General features: G+C 44.1%; 1 protein-coding gene across 10 annotated transcripts in view; it reads right to left on the minus strand.

Annotated features, from left to right (window-relative positions):
• Nucleotides 1-5,161: 5,161 nt before the first annotated feature.
• Nucleotides 5,162-19,082, minus strand: part of FAM49A (family with sequence similarity 49 member A) — a 260,849-nt gene continuing 246,928 nt past the window's right edge. For all 10 annotated transcript variants that reach the window (XM_029595934.1, XM_029595939.1, XM_029595933.1 and 7 more), the window contains one exon: nucleotides 5,162-5,469. In XM_029595934.1, the coding sequence (XP_029451794.1) occupies nucleotides 5,406-5,469 (64 nt within the window). In that variant the 3' untranslated portion in view covers nucleotides 5,162-5,405. The remainder of the gene's footprint in view (nucleotides 5,470-19,082) is intronic.

Consider the following 19,082-nt stretch of genomic DNA (forward strand, 5'->3'; position numbering starts at 1 on the left):
AGAAGTTTAGTGTAAGGCGGATAGGTAACTAGGGCCTGCAATTCACTAACTCTGCGAGCTGAAGTGATAGCAAAAAGGAAAATCACTTTCCATGTGAGATATCTAAGGTCACAAGAGTGAAGAGGCTCAAATGGTGGCTTCATTAGCCGACCCAGAACTAGATTAAGGTCCCAAGAAGGGGCCGGAGGACGTAGCGGAGGCTTGATGTGGAGCAAGCATTTCAAAAAAAGTATTACATGGGGGTGTACTGATATAGAGACATCCCCGACACCTTTATGGAAGGTGGATACCGCACTGATATGCATTCTAATGGAGGAAGTCTTAAGACCTGACTCAGACAGATGCCAGAGATAGTCCAGAAATTTTGGGATTGGACAGGAAAAGAGGTCAAGGGACTGAGAAGAGCACCATGACGTGAACCTTTTCCATTTCTACAAGTAAGCTTTTCTCGTGGAAGGCTTCCGTGAAGCAATCAAGACACGGGAAACTGGCTCAGAAAGGTTAAGTGGTTGAAGGTTTAACCTTTCAACATCCATGCCGTCATGAGTGTGTTCGCTGCGAATTAGAGAGCAGTAGTTCTCCACTTTGCAGTTTTGTGGGGACGCAAAGAGGTCTATCCGAGGATATCCCCAGTGTTGGAAGATGGAATTCGCTACTGAGGGGTTGAAAGACCACTCGTGCGGTTGAAAGACACGACTCAGCTTGTCTGCCAGGACATTGTCCACTCCCGGTAACCAGGTGGCCCTGAGGTACATTGAATGGGAAAGAGCTTCCTCCCAAATCTGCACAGCTTCCTGACACAGAAGGAAGGAGCCTGTGCCTCCCTGTCTGTTGATGTACCACATTGACACCTGGCTGTCCGTCTGAATCAGGATGACTTGATTTGAGAGGCAATCCTGAAAGGCCCTGAGAGCATATCTGATTGCTCGAAGTTCCAGGAACATTTATTTGGTGTTTGGCTTCCTCTGGAGACCAAAGCCTTGTGTCTGCAGATTGGCTACATGGGCTACCCACCCGAGGTTGGAAGCATCGGTGGTGAGAATGATTTGAGGATTTGGAACCTGGAAGGGCAATCCCTGGAGGAGATTGGTCTGATTTTTCCACCAGGCAAGAGACAGATGGAGTGAGTCTGTTATGCGGACAATGGCAGACAGAGGCTGAATAGCTTGAGTCCATTGAGACCCTCTGAGTCCAGTGCATGAGTCTCATGGCCAAGTGGGCCATTGGTATGACATGGATTGAGCACGCCATGTGTCCCAGGAGGACAAGAAATTGGCGTGCAGTCGCAGAGTGCTGAGACTGCAGTTGGTGAGCAAGGGACGCAAGGGTCAGTGCTCGTTGTCGAGGCAGGAAAGCTTTTGCTTGTAAGGTGTCCAAGTCTGCCCCAATGAACGATAAGGTATGAGATGGGACTAAGTAAGATTTGTCGTAGTTGACGAGAAATCCTAGCGAAATTAGATTGTGTAAGGTTAGACTGAGGGACAACAGAGCAGCTTGCTGAGTGGGAGCCCAGATTAACCAATCATCCAGGTAGGGGTAGACGTGAACACCTTGAGTTGTGAGGAAAGCTGCAACAACTAAGAGGCATTTGGTAAAGACTCGAGGCGCAGATGCTAGGCCGAATGGGAGCATTCGATATTGATAGTGCTTGGGGCCTACTAGAAACCTCAGGTACTTGCGATGAGCTGGAGATATCACAATGTGGGTGTATGTGTCCTGGAGGTCCAGAGAGCAGAGCCAGTCTTCTATTTGTAGAAGAGGTAGAAGCAATCCCAAGGTGACCATCTTGCTTTTCTCGCTGGAGGTACTTGTTGAGGGCCCGTAGGTCCAGAATAGGACGGACGCCTCCCAATTTTTTGGGGATTAGGAAGTACCGGGAATAGAACCCTAGGCCTTGCTGAGAGTATGGAACGGGTTCTTTTGCTCTTGACTGGAGAAGGAGGGAAACCTCTTGATCCAGAAGAATGGAGTGTTCGGATGTTCTCCACGTCTGCAGAGGTGGGGAGTCCGGTGGTAGGGCGAGAAAGTTCAGATGGTAACCCTGAGCAATATTTGCCAATACCCATTGGTCGGATGTGATTGAATGCCACATGTTGTGGAAGTGGCACAATCGACCTCCCACTGGTATGTGCGACAGAGGAATCTGGCTACTGCTCTCTAAGTGGAAGTCAAAAACCCGAAGCAGGTCCTGGTTGAGGAGCTGCCTGTGGTTTTTGTTTACGGGCTTGACGAGACTGCGGTTTTTGATAAGGTCTCGTGGCACGGGATCTGGATGGTGGCGGGTAAGACTTCTTCGGGTGGAAGAATGACTTCTTAGAGTCCTTTCTAAAAGGCTGTTTTGAGGAGAAGTCAGAAGGCATCAAAGAGAGCTGTCTTCGGGTCTCATGATGGTATTTTAATTCTGCCACCGTCCATTGAATCTGTTCGCCAAACAGATTGTCACCGACAGAAGGCAGGTCGGATAACCAGTCTTGCACTTCTGGGTGAAGGTCAGAAGACTTGAGCGAGGCCCACAATCTCGCCGAAATGGCAGCTGCAGACACTCTGGTAGAAGTGTCAAAAATGTCATAAGATGTTCTAATCTCATGCTTGCCTGCCTCAAACTCCTTGTTGACTAGGGTTTGTAATTGTTCTTGAAATTGCCAGGGCAGGGAATCTGAGAAGTCCTGTATTTGCTTAAAAATGACCCTGTTATATTGGGTCATATAAAGCTGGTAGGCAGCAATTCGGGAGATGAGCATGGCCCCTTGGAATACTCGATGACCAATGTTATCTAGGAACTTCTGTTCCTTTCCAGGAGGAACAGATGAGTGAGGTTTTGACCTCTTCGCCCTTTTTTGTGCAGACTCTACCACGACAGAGTGGTGATCAAGCTGAGATTTTTGAAAACCTGGGGCTGACTGTACCAAATAGGTGGTGTCAGCTTTCCTATGCACTGGAGCAATTGATCCAGGATGTTCCCAGTTCTTCTTAAGAAGATCGAGAAGGACTTGATGGATGGGAATGGAGGTGATTACCTTAGGGGCATCCAGGAATTGGAGCAATTCCATCATCTGGTGCCTATCATCCTGTTCAGTCTGTAATTGGAAGGGAACCAATTCATACATTTCCTTCACAAAGTTTATAAAGGAGAGGTCCTCTGGAGGAGAACGCTTCCTACTCTCAGTGGGTGAAGGTAAATCATCGGTGTCTGTTGAAGTGTCATCACCCCAGGTGTCGTAAGGATCAGCACCTGCTCCTCTAGGAACTAGAGGGGGACTGGGTGGTTGAAGACCTGAAGGACCTGGTCTAGGCTTTGAAGGAATCGGAGGAATTATCGGAGGCACCGATGATGGCATCGAAGGCACCGGTGAGTGCATCGAGGGCATCGATGGATGACTCTGTGGCGCCGATGGATGTATCGGCACCGATGGATGGGTCGGTGGCGAGGGACGTATCTGCATCGATGGCTGAGGCAGAACTCCCGATGGAGGGATGCGAAACTGTGTTTCTCCTCCCGATGATGCAGTGGGGAGGGCATCGGAGCCATCGTAGACTCGGGATCCATCGGTGGAAAAGCAGCCATAAGCGCTTCCATCCTGGATAGCAGCGGTGCCAGCGTTGCCGGAATCGAGTCTATGATCGGTTCCACAGACGGTGCCCGGTGTCTGTGCCAGAGGAACCTGAAGATGTTGCATCGCCTTGTCGATGGCCTCCTGAACCATCCGGTCCAGTTCTTCTTGGAGACCTGGAGCAAGCAGCCCCGGTTCCGGAACAGAAGGAGGCAGAGGCATAGCCGGATGGACCACCGTACAAGGCGGTGTCGCGGCTCCCGATCCCCAATTGGGTGAGGGTTACCTCGGTGACTTGGTCGCAGGAATGGTCGGTGCCTTTCCTGGATGGGGTCTTTTCGACAGCGGCTCGAAAGATGGCAAGGTTGATGATTTCGCTCCCTCGATGGTCCGAGTCTTATGGTGTCGATGGCGATGCTTCTCCCTGCAATCCCCTCGATCCTGAGGGGGAGTGGAGGGTGTCGATGGCCAAGAAGTCATCGATGGCGGTCGGTCACCGGTCAGTGGCCGATGCTGGCATGAAGTTGACGGTGCCGGTTCTGACGACGTCGATGCTATAGACGGAGTCTGGGTTTGGGCATGGAAGAGAAGTTCCATCTTCTCCATTCTAGCCTTGCGACCCTTTGGTGTCATTTGGGCACATTTGGTGCAGGTCAAGACATCGTGCTTGCGTCCGAGACACATTACACAGACTTTATGGGGGTCTGTGATAGACATGGTGCGGATACTGACTAAACCCCGACGCCATGGCAAAAAATCGAGCTGCGGTACGATCGACAGCCAGTAGGCCGCAAGGGCCAAACTCGATGGTAATAGACGGAAAAACAGGTAAAAACTTACCGGAGTACCTCGGACTGAGAAAAGTTAGAGGAGGGACCCCTGTGGGGCAATTAAACTTTTAGTAATTCCATGAGGAAAATTCCTGTCAGGAATCTCTTCAGAGCTCCTTTACCGCGAGGCTACTGCTGTGCGGAAAAAAGAAGACTGAAGGGGGCCCCTGCTGGCTGCAGGATTAGTGCCATGCTGGGCATGCCCATTAGGGGCCAGTCAAAGTTCTGGAAATTTTGACAGAAGTTTTCCGTGATTGGGCTCCATCCTGATGATGTCACCCATATGTGAGGGCTACCATCCTGCTTGTCCTGTGAGAACCATTTCTACCATATAAAAGTGATATGTACATGCCATAAAACTGAAGGAAGCTGGAAATCCTGCCCATACATATCATGTATAGCAGTTGTCCATGAAGAAACAAGAAATGAGGAGACCTCCCTCCCAATATATAATACTGTATTGTTCAATAAACTTGCCATGATGGAAAGGTTGCTTACTAGAATTAAATACATAAGCAATAAAATGGCTATAATAATCTTACATGTATCAGAGGTAATTGATTTGTATATTTTAAATCAATTGAAAAGAATAAAGTAATTTACTTTCCAGATTGTTAAATATGTGTAGGTTTCTCTTGTATGGCATCCTCCTCAGGTAAGTTATTTTACTGAAGTCTGATTAATAAATATAGAAATGATTTTGTTTTTAATTTTTTTGAGCACTGTGGCAACCAAGGTTAAAATACAAAATAAAACAACTGATTCACTCAGACTTATAAATATGGCTTAAATATTTTAATTAAAAAAATACGTTTTTGTTGGTTTTGTTTGTCAAATAACACTAGAATGTAACTTTATGTTCTATGTTAAGCCGGTCATGTTACTGATAAAGTTCTATAAAGTTCAGTGACGAGAATAAAATGGTTATGTAAATACATACAAGTATTAACATCAATCTTATTAAATTATGTAAACATATACATCATCTGAGGTCAGTGAGTAGATCCTCTTCTTCTACAGAATATTACTGAAGCATAGCTCGAATTTGTTTTGAAGTAGTTTCATCATTCAGATGCTTTGTGGTGAACCTATGATTGTAAAGAAATAGAAGAGATAGAGGCACAATACTTATGAATGCTTTTAAGCAACTGAGATACAGATGGCAGATGCATTTTCAAGCATCTGCCTACAATTTTAAATAACATTTTCCACCATGTCATATAACCTTTCTCATCATTGAGACAAAAAATTAAAGTCTAGAAAGGAGGAAATACAACTGCTTTGAAGAGCTAGGAAATTGCAGGTGGCCCACAAGTATTAGGACAAAGGCCCAGTTGAAGACAAAGGTGGCTAACTGCGACAAGTACATATGGAAGATTGGCGGAGGAACCACTTGTCCAATTGTGCTCATGCCCATGGAGAAGTGCCTTATCTAACAGCTGGGAACTGGATGTGCTCAAGGGCATGGCTGAGTGGCTGGACACCAAGCAAGCCAGAGCTGGTAAGTTCACTCTACCTGTAAATAGCAAGGCTACTACAGTTGTGCACATCATATGGCATAAGATGCTCAACATTGATTGACATACAAAGTATGCATCTCATGCCAAACGATCCATGTGTATACCTCTTGGCTTTGGTACTTATGTCTTATTTGTTTCCACAGCTCTCTCCCAGGACTCTGCAGGTCCCAGCTGTCAAACCCCCAGGGACCAGCAGTGAAGAGCCGAAGACCAGGATGATTTAGCCATGCGTCCCCTCCCACCTCCCTGGACAACCATGGACTACCATTGCATATCTGCTTAATAATCCACTGAGGAGAGCTGCTCGATACGTGCGGGAAAGCAGCTGCACAGCTGCAAGAGAAGAACGTTTTGAGCTTAGAGAGAAAGCTCTGCCCCATGATGACTGGATGACGTCACCCATTCAGCATGGCTAAATCATCCTACTATCTACAGAAAACACCATTTATGGTAAGTAAACCTGCTTTTATTTCCCTGTGAAATTGCACTGATCAGGCTTGCAAAAATTATTCAAGGTTGCTGATATTCCAGAATATGCTGAAATGTTAGAATGTATGCCAAAAGTCAACCTTAAGTTTCATTCCTGCTTTCTGGACTCAATTTACAAGAAATCACATGATTTACAAAAATGCATTCCTATTAACATATGAGAGATAAAATTATGCTAACTGATTAGAAAAATGTTATGCAAACAAACTAATTTGACTGGGGTGGAAATTGGTGGAAATGGTAATTTTATTTTGATAAATCACTTTTCATCAAAATGGTGTACAATAAAAAAATTTAAAAACAAAACTAATACAATGTAAAACCATTATACCAAATAAAATTTAAAAACCTAAAACAAAACACAGATAAAAGCTACAAATTACAAATAAATGACATCAGTACAATTAATCAAATATAAAAAATAAAAGAATTCAGTCAAATACTTTAGAAAAAAAAAAACAAGATTTCACCAATTTCCTGAATTTCAGGTAACTACCTTCCAAACGAATATCAAAAGGTGTATCCAAAATACAGGTGTCTGATATTGAAAAACTGACTGTCGAGTACCCTCTAAATAGATTTCCTTTGGTGAGGGCAATCTGAGCAAACCTTTCTAAATGATCTTAGATATTGCGGTAGTTGATAAAGAGTCAGTAAATTAAACAAATATTCTGGATAACCCTTAGAGAGTACTTTGTGAACTAAACAAAGTACTTTAAACAAAATTTGACAACAAACTGGGACCAATGAAGATCTTTAAGCACAGGAGAAATATGATTGAAGTTAGGTAAGTCCTTAACAATCCTAGCTGAGGTATTTTGAAGCAAGTGTAATCTTTTTAATTTGGATTTTATGATTCCCAAATATAAAGAATTGCAGTAGTCAATTTTGAATGTATAATGCACAGGAATACAAGGTCAGATCAGATTTTGATAAATAGAATAAGTCAACAAATACAGAACCTGAAAAAAAAACAGACCTAGAAAAAGTGGATACCCGTTTATTCACAGACAAAAATTGATCCAAATAGATTCCAAGGATTTTGATATCTTCCACCAAAGGTATATTACAATTATTCATAAGTGGTGACAACAATATTAGTTTTTAGCATCCAAACCAAATGGCTTTCGATTTATGTGGATTCACCAGTAATTTGTGTGAACACAACCATTCAGAAATCTTATCAAGACACTCATTAAACCTAGACATGTCGTATACTAAATCAGAGTTAAAAGAAACAACAACCTATCAATCTATTGTGTCAACAATACTGTCTGAAATTGCTTCTGAATTGACTTGCTGGTAATTTTGCATCTTTTGGCTGCCAAAATTAAGTATTTTGATAGCCCATAACATTGGTAGTGTGCATCCTTCATTACAAACCCAAGCAACTTACAATCAATAGGGTAAATGAGGCTATGCATATAAGTGCCATTCAGATACAGAGCACATATCCATGCCATCAGTTGAATGGAAGGAAGAATTGTCTGGAGGGAGTTCATCTTGAATCTCTTCTGCACAAACAACTTGTTCAGTCTCCGCAAATCCAAAACATGTTTATTAGATTAATATACTGCTTTTCTAAGAATAGTCAAAGTGGTTTCCATTAAAAATATATCACATAAACAGCAAGGAATAAAACATTACAAATGAAATATCATAAAAATAGTACTAAAATAATACATAAGATCCAATGCAATATAACTAAGAGCAAAAGCAAACTATACTATAAAAGTACTAATACCTAAACTAATCATAAAAAAGAAACAAGTGATTATATGCAAATTTTTTAAAAGCTCATCCATGATAACTCAGAACATAACAGCCATACTGGTTCAGACCGAGGATAGGTATTAATTCCCATCCTTCAATTTCTTGATTATTAGGCAATACCTGGAATAGAAACCCTGGCCACAGTCCTGAGGAAGAATAGGCTCAATTGCCCTCTGCTGAAGAAGCAACTCCATTTACAGCTGCAGTTGGGCAGACTGAGATGGGTTGGAACCCAAGCCTGAAGTCCAATGCAGAGGACTGTGAAAGAAGCATAAATGGTAGCCATACTCCACAATTCTCAGAGCGCAGCAGTTCCTGGTGATTCCAGAAAGACTGAATACTTCCCCTGACCAAAGGAGGTTGGGAAGCATGTCTCAAAGCCATCAAAAAGTGGTAACTGTATTAGGCTGAATCTGCTGCTGAGCCTTAGGCTGACACCTTTCTCTCTGTCAACCTCTGATGGGCAGCTGTTGCTACTGAAGAGGCGGAGCTCAATGATGCTGAAACAAGTGGATTGGATGCCTGTGAAAATTTGGGCAGAAACACTGGCAAAGGATTGGAGCTGCTGGTCCCCTGCCACAATTGACAGTGATTGAAAAGTGGATTGATGCTCTCTAATCAGTGCCATCATCTCGAACACTGTCACTGAATAAATTATCCTATGTATAGGGCACATCTGCATGACATTCATGCACATCTTCTTAGAGGCCACTTACTTGTGACCATGTGAGCTGCTGGCCTCTTACCAAGGTGGCTGAAGTACTGGCTGCAGTATCAAAAGCTTAGTAAACAGATGAGGTGTATCTCATATTCCTCCTTTGATTAGCATAAGTCTGCCAGTTCAGGGTGTGTTGAATCCATCAGAGGCTTTTGCATGCATTTATGAAGATACTGCACCATGTAGAACTGATGAGCCAGAATCCAGTCACGCAGCATGAATCCCTGAAAAACCTTTTTTCCCCAAACATGTCCAACACATTTGGCTTCTTCCCAGGAGGCATGTTGGAGTGATCACAAGTGCGACTCCACCACTACCAACTGGTGTGCTATTTGGATGACCCCAAATCCTGGGAAAGCTTGGACCCTATATTTTAAATTTAGTTTCTCAGCCACCAGCAGATACAATATTGACATCTGCCACATTTCATCTGGTGGTCCTTAAGAAGCTTGTCAATCGAGACAGCCATGAAATTTGCTGGAGGCTAACAAAGCTGAAGAAGACCAAAGACAGCTTATCCAAGAACATGGAGTAGCAGAGACCCACCAGAGGAGTATGCTGGGCCAAGTCTGGCAGCGGATCTGAAGGAAACCCTATAAAATCTTCCTCCTCTCCTGACCATTTGAGAACAATAAGTGATGATTCCAAAGAAGTGCGACTGAGGAGTACATTTTGCTGGTCTGAGGGGGAAATATTCAGTAAGAATTTTGAATGTGCAGAGTTCATTTCATCTTCTTCTGACTTGTGAGGGCATTCCTCTGAAGTAGGAGAATCCACCATTTATGGTCAGGACTTACTACCAAATCCTGGAAAAGCAAGTTTGCTTATCGTAAACGGTGTTTCTGTAGATAGCAGGATGAATTAGCCATGCTGTCTGGGAGAGTCATGACCGGATCAGTAGGTGGAGTTTTCTCCAATACAGAGTTTTGAACTCTGTGCGACTGTGCGGTGAGGTTCCCGTGCGATTGCCAAATTTACCTCAGTCTCTTGTAACAAAGCAAGAAGTACATAGAAAAAAGTAAAAAGGTAGAGTCAGTGTATGTGAAGACTGTCTAGGGAGGAGGGAGGGGAGGCATGGCTAATTCATCCTATCTACGGAAACACCGTTTACGGTAAGCAAACTAGCTTTTTCCCAGCGATAGCAGGCTGAATTAGCCATGCTGTCTGGGAGTCCCAAGCTCCCGGGTGGTGTCAAGGTGTTTTGTTGTGTAGGTCAGGATGCCACCCTTGAATTCTGAATGGTAGACAGTCTTATTTTTATGCCATGGTTGACAGGATTGCCGAACCCATGGCTGCATCAGAAGAGCTCTGTTGTTGTAAACAGTTGTGCGCTGTGAAAGTGTGGAGAGAAGACCAAGTTGCTGCTTTGCAAATGTCCATCAGCGGAATGTTTCTGTAATGTGCAACTGACGTTGCAGTTGCTCGTATCTGGTGTGCTTTTGGTCTCGTATTCAATGGCAGATTGTGCTTATTGTAGCAAAACGTTATGCATTGGGACAACCAACTAGTCAGAGTTCTCCTGGAGACAGGTTGGTTGGGAGAATTTGGGTTGAAGGAGAGGAACAGCTGAGATGGCCTGGATTCAGAATGTGTTCTCTGTTTGTAATAAGCCAAAGCTCTTTTAGAGTCTAAGGTGTGGAGAAGCTTATCTCTGTCATTCTCATGAGGTTTTGGCTTGAAGATTGGGAGAGTAATGGACTGGTTGATATGAAACGCAGATAACACCTTAGGGAGGAAGGCAGGATGAGGTCGAAGGGTAACCTTGTTATGAAAAAATTCTAAATACGGGGAGTAGTGAACTAAGGCTTGTAGTTCACTTACTCTCCGTGCTGATGTTACCGCCACCAAGAAAACAGTTTTCCAAGTAAGGTATTTGACATGAGAGGAGTCTGGAGGTTCAAAGGGAGGTAACATTAACTGTTCCAGTACGATATTGAGATTCCATGGTACCGGCGGCTTTGTAACCGGTGGTCTCAGATGCAGAATGCCACGCATGAATCTGGAGATTAAAGGGTGGTTGGAAATGGGTAGTCCATTGTGAGTGCGATGGAAAGCTGCAATTGCACTAACATGCACTTGGATGGAGGCGTATGCTAGACCTACTGCAAAAAGAGTATGGAGGTACTCCAGAACATGTGTTATCATTGTAGAGAAAGGGTCTAGATTCTTCGGTCTGCACCAATCTGAGTAACGACGCCATTTTCCGGCACAGTTACGCCCGGTGGACGGCTTTCTGGATTCAATGAGAACGTCCTCAAGTTGAGATGAGAGTCCTAGGTAATTTAGTACGTGCCATTCAATCTCCATGCCGTCAGATGGAGAGATTGATGCATTGGATGAAGAAGGGATCCCCCCACCCCCTCCTGAGTTAGAAGTTGGGGATGGTTTTCCAGTAGAATTGGTGGGCGAATGGATAGTCATTTGAGATACGCATACCATGGCTGCCTTGGCCAGGATGGGGCTATAAGTATCATGTCCGCTGCATCTCTGATGCATTTTTGTATCGTTTTTGATATTAGTGGAATGGGAGGGTAAGCATAGAGTAGGCCCCCCGTCCATGGAATGAGGAAAGCATCCGGAGCGCAACAATGTTTGCTTGGGTAGATGGAGCAAAATGCCTGTGTTTGCCAGTTGCTCTCTGTGGCAAACAGGTCCATGGTTGGAAAACCCCACTGTTGGAATATGTTGGACACCACTTCCTGGTTCAAGGTCCATTTGTGTGGATGGAAAATTCTGCTGAGGCAGTCCGCTGTTACACTGTCTAGACCGGGAAGGTAAGTGGCTTGTATCGAGACTTGGTTGGATATTGCCCAAGTCAGTATGCAAAGCGCTTCCCGACAGAGAATCCAGGAACCTGACCCTCCTTCTTTGTTTACGCAGAACATGGCTACCTGATTGTCTGTGTATACCATGATATGTTTTCCTCGAAGTTGGGTAGAAAGGTTTGAAGTGCCTTCCAAATGGCTCGAAGTTCGAGGAGATTGGTTTGAAAGTTGGACTCCCGAACAGACCAACAGCCCTGAGTTTTTAAGTTGTTTAATGGGCTCCCCAACCCTTCCGGGATGCATCCGTGGTGAGAGTGACTTGATGAGGCCGCTGAAAAGGTGCTCCCAAGTTCAGGTGGTTGGTGTTTATCCACCATTGAATGTCTGTACGCATGTGTCTGGTAAGGCGTACTCTGGTCGAGAGTGGTTGCCAGAACTGTGACCATTGGTTCTTGAGTCCCCATTGTAGACGACGCATGTGGAGTCTTGTATATGGGACTACATGGATGGCTGCTGCCATATGACCCAGCAGTTGAAGAATTTGTCGCGCCGATGCATGCGATTGATTGAATAGACTCTGAGCCAGAGAAGACAGAGTTTGTATCCTGTTCTGTGGTAGGTAAGCCCTCTGATGCACAGTATTGATGAGTGCCCCAATGAACTGTAGAACCTGTGTTGGTTGTAGATGGGATTTTTCGTAATTGATTATGAAGACAATTGATTGTTTGGAATGCATGAGTCTTTAAGGTAGTCAGATCCGAGGCTACCAACAGCCAATCGTCGAGATAGGGAAAAATCTGTATCAAGAGCTCTCGGAGATGAGCCACCACCATTAAGCATTTCGTGAATACCCTCGGGCCTGAGGAAAGGCCAAAGGGTAGAACTTTGAATTGATAATGATTGTTCTGAATTTGGAAACAAAGGTAATGCCAGGAGGAAGAATGCATGGGTATATGGGAATAAGCATCCTTCAGGTCTATGGAGCATAGCCAGTCATTGGGTTGCAGAAGAGGTAGAATACTCTTGAGAAATGTCATCTTGAATTTTTCTTTTTGAATGTGTTTGTTGAGGTTCCGTAAATCTAAGATTGGTCGAAGACCTCCCGATTTTTTTGGAATGAGAAAATATGGGGAGTAAAACCCTCGATTTTTTAAGGAGACTGGGATTACTCGAATTGAGTTCTGCAACTGTAGAGTGACTAACTGTTCCTGTAGATCTTTGGAGTGTTGTGATGTGTTCCTGAGAAGGGAAACTTGAGGAAGTGTGGGAAGAGTTAGAAAATGTAATCTGTAACCTTCTTTTATGATGTTTAGTACCTAGTGATCTGAAATAAACACCTCCCAGCTGGCATAAAAGTGTTGAAGGCGGCCTCCTATGTAGTGCGGTGGGGGTGGCTCTGGGTAACTCAAAAAGACTGAGTTTGTTTTGGAGGTGCTGCTGGAGTTGGTTTTGGAGGTGCTGCTGGAGTTGGTTTTGGAGGTCGTGGCTGGCGAGGACGTCCACGCGAAGGTTGAGTTTGTGGGTTGGTAACGCTGATGGGGGTAATACTGTGATCTATAAGTATTGTACGGCCTGAAAGATGCCCTTGCATAAGGTCTTCTTCTGAATGAAGGGTAAAATCTTTTAGAAGAAGGATGAGGGTCTGATGATGTCAAAGACTGAACTGCAGTATTCTGTTCCTTCAGAAGGGTACCTGTTTCACCAAATTTGTTACCAAAAAGATTGTCTCCCAGACAAGGTATATCAACTAACTTGTCATGACATCGTCCCGTATGGAACTAGCCCTTAACCATGCCATAAGCCGTGCTGCTATTGCTTTCGCTGAGGATCTAGCCGATGATTCAAATGACTCATAAGCAGAACGGAGTAAATGTCGAAGACCTTCCTCCATGTCTGTAAATGGTAGCGGTAAGGAGTTATTGGAAGCCACACATGTTGGACGTAATCTCTGTAGACATTCAAAGAGGTATTGGATTACATAAAATTGATAGTGTTGTATCTTTGTGGCCAGCATGGAGGAATGATACACCTTACGGCCAAAATCATCCAGGGATTTATGGTCTTTTCCCGGTGGTGAATTCGCATTAAGTTTTGATCTTTTGGCACCTAATAGTGCAGATTCTACTACTACAGAGTTGTGGGGTAATTGAGTGGAACCACAGACGGTGGAATTTCTCATTTGGTATTTTAAGTCCGTCTTCCTTGAGGCCGCTGAGGTGGTAAAGGGTTTTTCCCACATTTTATGTAGAACCGCGTCTAGTACAGCATGTGGTGGTAGAGCTGTTGGCTCTGGCGGCATTTCAAATATCTTTAGAATCCCTAGAACCTCAGTACGAGGGTCGGGAACCTTTCCTGTTTCAATGTTTAGGAGAGATCCTACTTTTTCTATGAATTTAGCGTAGGATAAATCCTTAGGAGGAGAATAAGGTTCAGGAAGGCCCTCGGGGGGATCTGACGGAAATCCTGTAGATGAGGAAGGGGACGACGTAGACCATTGTGAATGTGGAGAATCTGGTCGACCCGGAACTGGAATTGATTTTTCTCATTGATTTGGTGATTGGACCGTCGGTAGACGTCAAGGAGAGGTTGGAGAAGATGGACCTGGAATCTGGGGATGAACGGCTTCCAGATCTTGGAAGAATATATTCAAAGCCAGAGAAATTTGTGACATCGCCTTTGATGCTAGGGTATGTTGTGAAGGCGTTGGAAATGGCACTGAAGGTGGGAGCAGTGTTCCCAGAGACAAGTCCTGAGAAGGACGGCGTGGTTCCGGATGGTGGATTGAATGAGATCTATGAGAAGAAGACCAATTCGAATGAGAACTATCAGCCTCTGAAGAAACATTAGTAGAGAGGTGAACTACTTCTACATCAGAATCCGTCCGTGGAGATTCAGGCCTTTGGAGATGTTTTCTCTTTGCCTTTTGTTTGGAATGGTGTTCGTGTTGTAGTGGATCCTGGGGAGAGGAAGATGGTGGAGCTGTAGGTGGGCAGTCACAAAAACAGTAGGTTTCACTAGTCAAAATTAACACTTTTCAAAATATAACCACATATATAGCAATGCTCATATACTGTTTGTAGGACCCACACTCCATGAGTTTGTCTTTAAATCAAACTCATTCTGGTTGATGATCCATTTGCTTTATTTGTTAACTAATTTTTAGAATGTTTGTTTTGTTTATATATTTCAAAAGTTTTCTTAAAACCAGTGAAACCTACTGTTTTTGTGACTGTGTTGTACTTTGAGAGGGTTTCTGGAATACAATAGTTGCTGGGCGGTTTTTTGTGATGGAGCTGTATGTGGGTCATGATGTTTTGTATGCTTTGCATCAACATGCTGGTGATGTCTACCATATTTTCTTTTGTGAATATCATGGTGAGATGACCCAGATAGTGATGCAGCTCTTCCAGATGCACCGTCCAACGCATCCTGAGTCGATGCGTCATATTCCAAAGCACCGTGCGCAGATGTGTCGTGACTTGGCTGAGGTGTCGATGCGCCATGGGCTGCGCCGTTGTGCGTCGATGCACCATGCGTCAGTCTCGGTGTTGAAGTGCCGTGCGCCGTATGCTTGCTCCGTTTTGGTCTCCCATGCTCAGAGTGCTTCGGCGTCTAGGAGCAGGAACGAGCGGGTACAGAGCCCTGTGACCCGAACGGCACATGAGTGGACTTTTCTAACGAAGGAGTCGAGGCCTCGACCTCCTTTCGCAGCCCTGGTGGTGGTATCGACCTGGCCGAAGCACCCTCCAGCGATGTGGATCTTCTTGCTGGAGTTTTCTTGAGTTTCTGCGCCGGGCCGGGCGAAGAATGTGGTGATCGGAGGCACGCGATTTTTTCAGCTTGCTGTCTTCGGGCCTGGGGCGACATCCGACCACAGTCTCGGCATGAGGCTGGGTCATGCTCCGGGCCCAAACAAATATAACAATAATTATGTCCATCAGTTATGGACATAATTTTCCCGCATTGGCAGTACTTGAAACCCGATGGCTTCGGAGCCATCGCTGCCAAAGGAACGGGAGAAAAACTGAGGAAAAATTTGAAAAAATTGAAGAGACTAGTGAGGAGAAAAAACCCCTGCATGCAGTCCTGCTCGCAGAAAAAAAGAGACTGGGGTAAATCTGGCAATCATGCGGGAACCTCACCTCACAGCCGCACAGAGTTCAAAACTCTGTACTCTTGGAGAAAACTCCACCTACTGATCCGGTCGTGACGCTTCCAGACAGCATGGCTAATTCAGCCTGCTATCGCTGGGAAAACTCTTGACGCATGCAGAGGTGTGGTACTTTTGGTGGTCCTACTACATGAGAAAGTTTCCTCCATCTTGGACAGGAGAGGTTCTAATTTCCCACTCTGGTCTTCAACGAGGCAAAGAAGTCACACCTGCTGGCCCCCATGAGTTTGGGGACCCACTGCATTGCAATTGAAAGAAAGATATCCTCTTCAGAAACCGTGATCAGTTCATTATTGCTAAAGGCAGACTGCACCATTATGAAGGAACTTTGCTTTGTAGCCATTATCCCTGCTGTAGCAGTAGCTGGCTCTGAGATAAGGTGGTCCATGCTGTTTCAACTGACAAGTATTGGTATTGGGAAGGCTGCAGCCAGTGGTCGATTCCAGAAGTCACTACAACTTACCTTGGGCTTGAGCTGTTCCTATCCTGTACTCCTTGAGCAGCCATCCAGGTACTATGAAGGTTGCAGCCCAACTGTATACATCTTCCAGCTACCTCGGTGGTTAACTCTAGAAATCCACCTTGAGCCTACTCCCACCCTGTACTCCTCAAGCAACTGAACAGGTACTGAGGAGATTGCAGCCTTCCTTTTTTTTTTTTATCTATGGCGCCACTACATCTTCTCTGCCTGATGCTAATCCTTCCCACTACTGCAAACCACTGCTAACACCAAGACCACCTTCCCCATTCCCTACATTCTTTATCTCAGCTGCCATTCTGTTATCTGTATTGTCCACTGCTCTTGAACTTCAAAGTCATCTCCACACTCCCTGACAGCATCTCATCCTTGTCACACCTCTACCCCTTTTCTATGTATTCTTCTGCACTTCCTCCTACTCTTAGCAGAGTATATTAATTCCAATCCTGGCCCTCCAAGCCAACCTAACCCCCTCCAATCTTATTACTATTCCTTTTTCCCTCCCTCTTCTTTTCCTTTTTGTGCTCCCTCTGGAATGCCCACTCTATTTTCAAGAAGCTTGACTATATTCATAACCTCTATTTCTCATACTCTTCATGCCCTTGCCTTGAATGAGGCTTGGCTCCCCGCCCCCAACCCGAGGACTCTCCTTCAGTTGCTGGTTTCTGTCATGGAGGTTATTCTTTTCTCCCATGCATCTCGCACAGTAGGCCACAGTGGTGGCACTGGACTGCTGCTCTCCCTCTCCTGTAAATTTCAATCACTTCTTCCACCTCAATCCCATTCTTTCTTCCTTTGATACCCACTCCATATGCCTATTCACCCCACTACCTTTCCAGGTAGCTGCCATCTATTAGCCCTCTGATAAATCCTCCTCCTCCTTTCTCAGTTACTTTTGATTCCTGGCTTTCCTTCTTTAAGCCATCTTCTCCTTCTCTTATTCTTGGTGAATTTAGCTTCCATGCTGATGACCCCCTCTGACTCTTATGTCTTAACCTCTCCCCATTTGATCTCCATCTCACAAGCATGGTCACTGTCTTAACCTAGTCGTTTATACCAACTGCCTCTCAGACTTTTCCACCTCAGTTCTTCCTCTCTCAGACAATCTGATAACTTTCACACTAAACCACTCTCCCCCACAGCCTCATCCAGTCACCACTACCACCTTCAGAAATCTCCAAGATATGTGAACCATGACCTTTGTGGTAGTGTTGGGGAGAATCTTCATATTGCGATGCGATGATATTTAACTTAGCGACAGTATAGAAAAGATTTTAAATAAATAAATAAATATTTAAATATTGGCTGAGGGTTGTGATGCTATCTTGTAGTTGTGATAGTAGCTTTGGTGGTGGCATGTTCTTTGATGGTGGCCCACAAGGTTCACAGCCCAACGTCCTTCTCCCAACCATGTCTTCCACAGGACAACGGAGTTCCCATCCCATCCAGCTTTGTCTCCCAAAGTCTGAAGGGGAAGTAGGGATGCATAAGTTGATAATCTTTCTTTTTGGTAAGTATTAATAAAACGTTCTTTCTTTTCTGTTTATCTATTTTATGCCTGTGTATTTTATGTTCTTCTTATGCCATACTTCTTTTTGTGTTCTTTTTTCCAGTACGGTCTCCTTTTTCTATCTTTTACATTATCCCTCTTTTATCTGGTGTGTCTCCTTCTCTGTCTTTGTCTTTATCTGGTGTGTCTCCTTCTCTGTCTTTACTATGTAAAGGTGTTTGTTTTTTTTAATTGTCTCTCTCCCATAAGGCCTGTTTAAGGTGTTGGTATGTATACACACTTAGCTGGACTATTTACCAAGGCTAGCTAGCTTTACTGGGGTTTACTGGTTGGATCTTGCCATGAGGGTCTGCCTTCCTCCTACCTCTGAGGGTTGTATCTTGAGTTAGGTAATATAATAATGACTCTGTTGTCTTTAATGTCTACTCACTATTGACACAGTGCTGATAAAAACACATGAGACTTCAATAAGTATGCCACAGTCACTGTACATTAATATAGTGGGATTTCAGTTGTTTAAATAAAATCTCCTGAGACGTTTTCCAGCTGGGCTTTCTTAAACTGTATAAAACTACTGAATTGCCAATGTTCACAAAATGGTACTGCCATATAACTCCCTTCTAGAAGTGTTCAGCTTGGTTTCCTAATGCTGAATTCTTCTCTCATTCCACTTTATGTAAGCTGTGGAATACATTTCCCCAGCAGGAGGGACAACTCTTCTAAGCTAGAGTTCAAAATTATTGCCAAGTCTACTTCTATGTAGCTTAACTTATAATTCAGGTATTATTCACTTAATTCACATCTCCCAGCATTCATTTAAAACTACTATTCATTTAAGTGGACAGTTACATTTAAAACAACGGTTCATTTGACAGTTACGAAATTATCCCTATCTAATCCAAGTCCCACCTGTATTCTGTTTCTCTTTTACTTAAAACAACTCACACTCATTCATACAATCACTCTATAGTGTTGATATTTATTATTTATTTATTTAACAACTTTTTAATATACCGACGTTCGTATGGCACATCACGCCGGTTTACAAGTAACTCAAAAGGAGGAAATTACAATGAACAGGGGAAGGGGGGTGGGAGCAGGCGAGAAAGAGGAGAGGGGTGAGGGAGACAGGAGAGGAGGGAAAAGATAGGTAGCATGGAATGGAGAATAAAAGAACAACTGTTAAAATAGCAGGAACTTATTTACAGAAGGATCTATTTACAGTGGTTGCAACTAAAGTAAGATTGTTTACCTCAGTTTAACTGTATAATTTTGTA

Source organism: Rhinatrema bivittatum, chromosome 3, assembly GCF_901001135.1.
Source record: "Rhinatrema bivittatum chromosome 3, aRhiBiv1.1, whole genome shotgun sequence".
Lineage (NCBI taxonomy): Eukaryota > Metazoa > Chordata > Amphibia > Gymnophiona > Rhinatrematidae > Rhinatrema > Rhinatrema bivittatum.